A 7940-nucleotide genomic window follows, 5' to 3' on the forward strand; every position below is an offset into this window, starting at 1 on the left:
ACCATTGGAAATGGTCTTAAGTGGTGCCAAGGGAGGTTTGAGTGGACATTACTCAGAATTCTACTCCTGGAAGAGTTACCAGGCATTGGTACAGGCTGCCCAAGAAAGCAGTGGAGCCACTGTCCCTGGAGGTATTTAGCAGACACGTAGGTGTGGCACTTAGGGACTGGGTTTAGTGGTGGACTTGGCAGAGCGGGTTTTGGGGTTGGATGCAGGCACTCAAAGATCTCTTCCATCCTAAAGGATTCCATCATTTCTCCTGCCTCGCTGAGCTCCATCTCCAAAGCCCTACCCTCCAGGACAGAAAGGTTCAGGAAACGGGAAAAGCTTTAATCCAGCAGCTGTAACCAAAGTGGCAGGGAACATGACAGAGCGCCCAGGTGGCACAGACCCATTTGTCATTGCTCCTTGATTACTGTGCCTGGCTCACGTACGGAGCTTCCCCTGTGGCCAGAAAGGACTTGTCAGCCACACTGGGAGGCATCCAAATGTCAGAGTATGGAGCCACCACTCTTCACCAGGTACAGGGGGACAGAGGAGAGGCAGCCAACACACAAATGATCAGCTCTGGATCCCCAGAAAGTTTTCTCCTCCTGCACAGAAACACCACCATATGCTGCCAGTGCTACAGGCAGGCATAGCCAGCCCACCCTGCCTTATACAGACCCCTCTACATTCCCCACCCTCCACACACCACAGCTTGGATAGCCCTGTAAATAATTTTTTAAGCTGTAGAAAGTAAAGAGGCACAGACTAGGTTAGAACAGAAGCTATGATGTTGAGAAGGCACAAAACTCACCTGTCTCTGCTTTTAGGGATGCCACAGAAATCCCTCTTCAGCTGGAAAAGATATTAATGAAATTAAAAACTCAGAGGATGACCAGAACTTTATGGTCTGACAGCTCCCTCTCCTTCAGAAAAGTAAGGAGGAGCGATGGAGTCCAAACATAAGGGGAAAGAAACCGGGAAGGGTGTAAAACCATTTATGTGACCAGGAACAGATGCTAAGGTCACACAGAATCACTTGAACAAACCAGATAGTTAAAAAGTATTTAAAAAAAAAAAAAAAAAAAAAAAAAAAAAAGGAGGAAACTGAAACCAACTCTTTGAGCTTTAGACTGGTGGGAAAATGGCTTGATTTGTTTTCTCCTCCTTTGCTAAGAATTCCCAGCCCTCACGCTGCTGCTGGGGCTGCCACAATAGCTGAGCTGAGCCTTCCACAGAGCTGCCTGCTCCCACCCCAAGCCCTAAGTACAGGATGCCCCCTTGCAAACACACTCTTTTCACCAAATACTTTACTCCTTCATTAGGGAGTGCTCCCTCATATGCCAGGGACCTCAGGGAAGGACTTTGCCAAATTCCGGTGTCCCTCATTCTGTGCCAGTTCCCCCTTGACCCTGTGATCAAGGGAGGCTCACCTTCCCTTCCATGAGACTTGCTGGCACATTCATCAAATCCCTCCTTTATCAGTACAGCCACTAAATTCAGGCTCTGCTGCAGTTCTTCCTCAGCTGCCTGAAACAAATATTGCTCTGTAGTGTCCCAGACCTCTCTCCTCTCCCCAGATCCTTCCATGCATGACAGCACCATGGATGGACTCATGACAACTCTCGTCCCAGCACAGGGACTCCACAGGCACTCTGGGCTACCTGATCCAGTGTTTCACCACCCTTCCTTTCATTTCTAACTCGCCACACTTCAAGGTGTGCCCATTGTGTCTCCTGCTATCTCTGCATTGAACACAGGAGAGTCCCACTTGTGTCCTTCACCCACCCCCCCAGCCACCTACCTTCAGCCAGGTGTTTCACACCCTGAACACACAGCCCAGCCTGATCTAGTCCAAGACAAGTCAGCAGAACTCTCCCAGCCTCTCCTCATGCGCTGTGTGCTCCAGTCCCCTTCTCACCTTGGTGGCCCTTTGCTGGATTTGCTCCAGTACGGACGGGCCTCCCTCATGGTGGGATTCCTGAACCAGCCCTCCAGGTGTGTCCCACCAGTGCCGAGTGGTGGGCAAGGATTTGCATTAGGGGTAGATGGATGACCCCACATCGTTGACTGCCTACAACCTCAGAGCCATCTTCAACTTACCAGGTGTCTGCTGGAATCCCACCCAGCAGACACTCCAGGAGGTTCCTGGAGCACGTGGAAGAGAACTTGCTGACACTGGTGGCTGGCGAGCCCACCAGGGGAGGTGTCCCAGGGGATCTGCTGTTTGCAAACAGAGGAGCACTGGGGTGGAGATGAGGTTGCCTGAGGCCATCTTGGGTACAGTGACCGTGACACGATTTGATTTCAGTTCTCGGTGAAGGGAGGGAAGAAAGAGGAAGGGGGTCAGCAAAACTACTGCCTTGGATTTGTGGAGGACAGGCTTTGGTCTGTTTGGACCATGGGTTGAGAGAATCCCTTGGGAGGCAGTCCTGAGGGGCCAGGGAGCCCAGGAAGGTGGAGGTTCCTCAGGAAGGAACCTCCATAGAGGTGGAGAAGGAGCCAATTACAATGTGCTGGAAGCTGGTTCAGGGAAGGCTGGCTTGGATGAACAGCAAGCTTCCACTGGGACTCAGGGAAGAACAGAGAGTTTGGCAGCTCTGGAAGAAGGGTCAGGCAACTCAGGAAGACTACAAGAATGTCAGGAAGTTAATCAGAGAGAAAACTAGAAAGGTAAAAGTCCAGCTAGAAGTCAATCTGGCCACCAGCATAAAAGCTAAGGAAGAAATGCTTTTCCAAATGCATTAATACCAAAAAGAGGCCAAGGAGATTCTCCATCTTTTATTGCACGCTGGGGTGGGAACACAACCTCCAGGGATGAGGAAAAGGCTGAGGGACTCAATGCATTCTTGACCTCAGCCTTTAACCCAAAGCCCAGTTAGCCTCCGCATATCCGGCCCGCTGAGCCAGAAGACAGAAACAGGGAGCAGAACAAGGTCCCCACTCTGCAGGAGGAAGTTGTCAGTGAGCTGCTGTGCTGCCCAGACATGCACAAGTCTAGGCAGATGCCATCCTTCTGCTGGGAGCTGGTGAAGCAGCCCACAAAGCTCCAGTCTCCATCGTTTATCAGCAGTCCCGGTGAACTGGAGAGCTCCTGGGTGACTGGAGGTTGGCCAATGTGACACCCCTCTAGGGGAAAGCTTGGAAGGACACCTGGGGGAACCAGAGGCCTGTCAGCCTGACCTCGGTGCCTGGGAAGGGTATGGACCAGATTACCTGGAGTGCAATGGCACCATGTGTGCTGCACCACTGTGGCATCAGGCCCAGCCAGCACACGTTCAGGCAGGTCCTGCTTGACTGATCCAACCTCCTTCTATGAACAGCCAATGGATGGGGAAAGGCTGTGGATATTGTGTACCTGGGCCTTCTAAAGCCTTTGACCACTGCTTCCACAGCGCTCTCCTGGAGAGCATTGTCCTTGCAGCCCATGGATTTAAAGGGTTCCCTGTTGGCTGGGAATAAAGTGCCTGGATGGCTGGGCCCAGAGGGTGGTGGTGGAATTATCCAGCTGGCAGTGGGTCACTTGTGCTGTGCCCCAGGGCGCACTGTAAGAGCCAGTCCCCTTTCATATCCTTGAGGCTGAACAAGATCTGAAGTGCCAGGTACTGCCCCTGGGTCACAGGAAGCGCCAGCAGCTCCAGGCTGGGAAGAGTGGCTGGGAAGAGCCCAGCAGGGAAGGAAGGGCCTGGGCCTGCTGGCCCACAGTGCATGCCCAGGTGGGCGAGAAGGCCAATGGCTGCTGGGCTGGGCCAGCAATGGTGTGGCCAGCAGGAGCAGGCCAGTGACTGTCCCCCTGCTGTGGGCACTGGGGAGGCCTCACCCCAAGGGCTGTGTCCAGTTCTGGGCCTGGCACTGCAAGATGGACACTGAGGGGCCGGAGTGTGTCCAGAGGGGGAAACGGAGCTGGGCAAGGGGCTGGAGCACAAGTCTGATGAGGAGCAGCTGAGGGAGCTGGGGGTGTTTAACCTGGAGGAAAAGGAGGCTCAGGGGAGCTCTACTGCTCTCCACACCTCCCTGACAGGAGGGTGCAGCCAGCTGGGGGTCAGGCTCTGCTCCCTGGGAACAAGGGACAGGATGAGGGGAAATGAATAGAATGGTGTGGAATGGAAGGGACGCTGAAGATCATCTTGTTCCACTCCTCCTGCCACAGACAGGGACACCTCCCACTATCCCAGGTTGCTCAGAGCCCCATTCAGCCTGGACTTGGACACTTCTAGGGATCCAGGGGCAGCCACAACTGCTCTGGGCACCCTGTGCCAGGGCCTCAGCACCCTCACAGGGAAGAATTTCTCCCTCATATCCAACCTAAACCTTCTCTCTGTCACTGTGAAGCCATTCCCCCTTGTCCTGTCACTGCAGGCCTTTGCAAAGAGTCTGTCTGCATCTTTCCTTTAAGCTCCCTTCAGGCAGTGGAGGGCCATGATTAGGTCACCACAAAGCCTTCTCTTCTCCAGGCAGAACATTCCCACTTCTCTCAGCTTTTCCTCCCAGCAGAGCTGTTCCCTCCCTCTGATCCCCTTGGTGGCCCTGCTCTGCACTGGCTCGAGCAGCTCCCTGTCCTTCCTGTGCTGGGCCAAGGGCTGGATGCAGCACTCTGTGCACCACAGTAGGTTCAGCTGGGCTATGAGGAAAAATTTCAGCGTGCTTAAGCACTGTGTGCCACAGGCTCCCCAGGGAAGTGGTGGAGTCAGCATCCCTGGAAGTGCTCCAAAAAATGAGAACACATGGCATTTGGGGTACAGGCTTGTGGGTATGGTGATAGTGAATTGAAGGTTGGACTCCCTGATCGTGGAGGTCTTTTCCAACCTTCATGTGCTTCTGAGTTTTTATTTTTATTCCTGGGGACACTGCTTGGTGCCCTGCACTTGGTCCTTCTGTTGATGGGGACATGTCGTCCCCTGGACTTCCACATTGGGCTCAATATTCCAATGAAAGGGATGCAATCCTCCTCACAGCACTGCAGAAAGAGGAAATGCTGAGCCCCTTCAGAGTGTGACAATGGTTGCTTAGATATTGGTATCCACAAGAACTATTTCAGCAGAGCAAGGATATTCATAATTTCTGCTCCTCAACGAACTGCTTTTGTCTGTTTCTTTTCCTGAGGCATCTCAGACAAATCATCCCACTGCTGTGGATTTAGAAACTGTAGGAAGCATTATTTGAACTTCCCTCACTTCAAAAGTTTAGAACAACTTCACAGTGAGCGACACAAGGGTCTAAACAGTTTTCAGCTTCTTAAAGCAAATTTCATATACTCTTCATTTATTTCCCCACATGTTAAGGATCTTTGCCAACCAGGGAATTCTCATCTGAGCCCCAGCAACCTGTGACCTCTGTCCCTGACTGGCAGTGATTCAGAAAGTCATAAATGCTACAGAGAGGAAGCCAAGGGTCCCTACAGCTGTTGAAACATCACAAGGGGCTGCTCAGGCTGGGATTCACAGGAGGAGCCATTGGAGAACACCAAGAATGGACCAGCTGAGACATGCTGATGAAGGAGTTCAACCTTCCCTACAGCAACAGGTCTCGTGAAGGACAGCAAGAGAGGCTGCAGTTAGGTTCTGCTATAAATATGAAACACAGGGGATCAGAGGCAGATATCAGGAATGTCAGGTACAGAACCACAGAGCTGTGACACAGAACCACAGAGCTGTGACACAGCTGCTCTGGGGTGTAGAAACCAACTCCGGGGAAGGTCAAAGGCACTCGGTTTCCTTTTGGCTGGGGAATGTCCCTACAGACAAGGGCCCCAGGTCACACTGCATGCCTTGACAACTCTTCAGAGTCCTGCTTCATCTTTGCATAGGTGGCAGGGCAGAACTGGGAATAGAGCTGAGCCAGCAGAGCCCGGGAGGGGATCTCTAACTTGGTCCCGTGGCTCAGTTTGTTCCATATGTGCACTGCATAGGTGTTCTTAAGGAGTTTCTGAAGCTCCAAGGCACTGACTGCCTCAAACAACTTCTTCCAGTCCTGCCAGGGAATAGGATAAACAACTTCTCGGGCAAGAGCACTCACACCCTTGCAGCTCATGCTTGTGATAGTCCTGAGGGAGCACCACTTCTTGAAGACACGAGTTAGGAGCTCTGGGCCCTGGTGCCCCCAGACCCAGCCATTGTAATTCTGCACAAAGTCCTGCATGCAAAGCTCAATGAATTTGTGCTTGGCCTCAAAGGACAGAAAGGCTCCATTCAGTTCATGGTCATCCTGAATGCCGAGGGCGTTGGTGAGGTTCTGTAAGTTCTTAAGCACAATGAAGTCTGTATCCAGGTAGATGCCACCAAATTTCCACATGAGGACAATTCTGCAGGCATCAGAGAGGTTGGGTAAAAAATGAGGCTCCCAGTGCCGTAGAGGCCATAAGTACCACCTTTTCAGGGGTGTTCCAGAAAAGAGCTCTTGGAGGTCCAGGCGTCGGATTTCCACGTTGGGGAAGCAGCTGAGCAAGGAGAAAGCCCAGTGCTTGGGCAAGGAGGCATTCCCTTTGGCCAAACCTTTCATGAGCACCACGACTCGTGATGCGGGGTGTGTCCTGGCTGCTGACTCCACGGAGCAGGAGAACAGGTAACTTGGGGCAGTTTGCTCTGAGGTCTCCACAAAAAACACATTTCCTGTGGAAGGAGAGGGCCCACCAGCAATGTTGAGGGGAGAAGGCACATAGTGAGCACAGCTGATCTCAGCAGACAAGCCATAGGTGGGGACGCTGCTCTTTGGGTCCTCCCCGATGCCCCAGTACAACTTGTTGTAGGCAAGGTATATGAACACAAAGATGAGGATAAACAGGGCACAGGGCTTGTGGCTCAGCACCACCCTGGTCAGCTTTAGGAGGCAGCTGGGTGTCCTGAGCATTCTCTCTCCAGCCAGAGCCTGCTCTCCCGAGACAGCCTGAAGGGAAGGAAAGAAAACAACCTGACAGACGAGGCAGCAGAGTATGAGCCTTCCTTCACAAATGTGTGTGTCCCACCTTCATAGCAGTGCACAACAAACTCTGGGAACACTATAAGAAAACTTATCTGTCACGGTTTAGATCTTCCAGTCATTTTGAACATGAGACACGTATGCAAAAAATTCTGGGAGGAAGAAACCAAACAAGCTGCGAAGAGGACAGAGAACTCAGGTCGCAGTGTTGCGTTTCTCATTTCTCCCTTGATCTCTGGGCCTGGGTCACATATGGAACATCTCATGTGCCCAGAAAATGGCTTCTTAGACGCACTGGTTGTTATCCTAAGATAAGGCACTGTGACTTGGGGGACAGTGGAGAGGCAGCCAACACACAAATGATCAGCTCTGGATCCCCAGAAAGTTTTCTCCTCCCACAGAGAAATACCAGCATGTGCTGCCAGTGCTACAGGCAGCAAAAACCAGCCCACCCTGCCTTATACAGACCCCTCTACATTCCCCACCCTCCACACACCACAGCTGGGTTAACCCTGTAAATAATTTTTTGAACATTCGAAGACAAAAGGCACTGACTTGGTGGGACAGAGCTGGTGCTGTAGAGAAGGCACAAAACTCACCTGTACCTGCTTTCAAGATACCACAGAATTCCCTGCTCAGGTGAAAGGATGTTTAAAAAATTAAAGTCTGTAAGTATGACTACTGCTCGATAGTCACTTCCTTTTTATAAAAACGAATGGTGAGTACATGGAGAAAAAAAAAAGGAGGATGTGACATCATTCATCCGTAATGAGTAGATGATACAAAGGTCACAAAGATGCACCATAAACAAACAAGTTAGTTAAAAAGTAATTAAGGAAAAAGGAAGAAATTGAAAACCCACTGTTGCAACACTTTGAGCTTTAGACTAGTGGGAAAATGGCTTGATTTGTTTTCTCCTCCTTTGCTAAGAATTCCCAGCCCTCACACTGCTGCTGGGGCTGCCACAGTAACTGAGCTGAACCTTCCACAGAGCTGCCTGCTCCCACCCCAAGCCCTAAGTACAGGATGCCCCCTTGCAA

The 7940-nt window shown here is 51.6% G+C and overlaps 1 protein-coding gene across 1 annotated transcript; it reads right to left on the bottom strand.

Moving 5' to 3' along the window:
* Positions 1-1879: 1879 nt before the first annotated feature.
* On the bottom strand, positions 1880-6867 carry LOC129120005 (lactosylceramide 4-alpha-galactosyltransferase-like). The gene has a single exon (XM_054632258.2). It carries the CDS (start codon positions 6829-6831, stop codon positions 5740-5742), a length of 1092 nt encoding a protein of 363 aa, XP_054488233.2. The 5' UTR covers positions 6832-6867; the 3' UTR covers positions 1880-5739.
* Between the last annotated feature and the right edge of the window lie 1073 nt (positions 6868-7940).

The sequence above is a fragment of the Agelaius phoeniceus genome, chromosome 5, assembly GCF_051311805.1.
Source record: "Agelaius phoeniceus isolate bAgePho1 chromosome 5, bAgePho1.hap1, whole genome shotgun sequence".
Classification (NCBI taxonomy): domain Eukaryota; kingdom Metazoa; phylum Chordata; class Aves; order Passeriformes; family Icteridae; genus Agelaius; species Agelaius phoeniceus.

Bases quoted from the DNA above. Each gene is read 5' to 3' on its own strand.
- LOC129120005 (XM_054632258.2), bottom strand. From the start codon at position 6,831: ATGCTCAGGACACCCAGCTGCCTCCTAAAGCTGACCAGGGTGGTGCTG.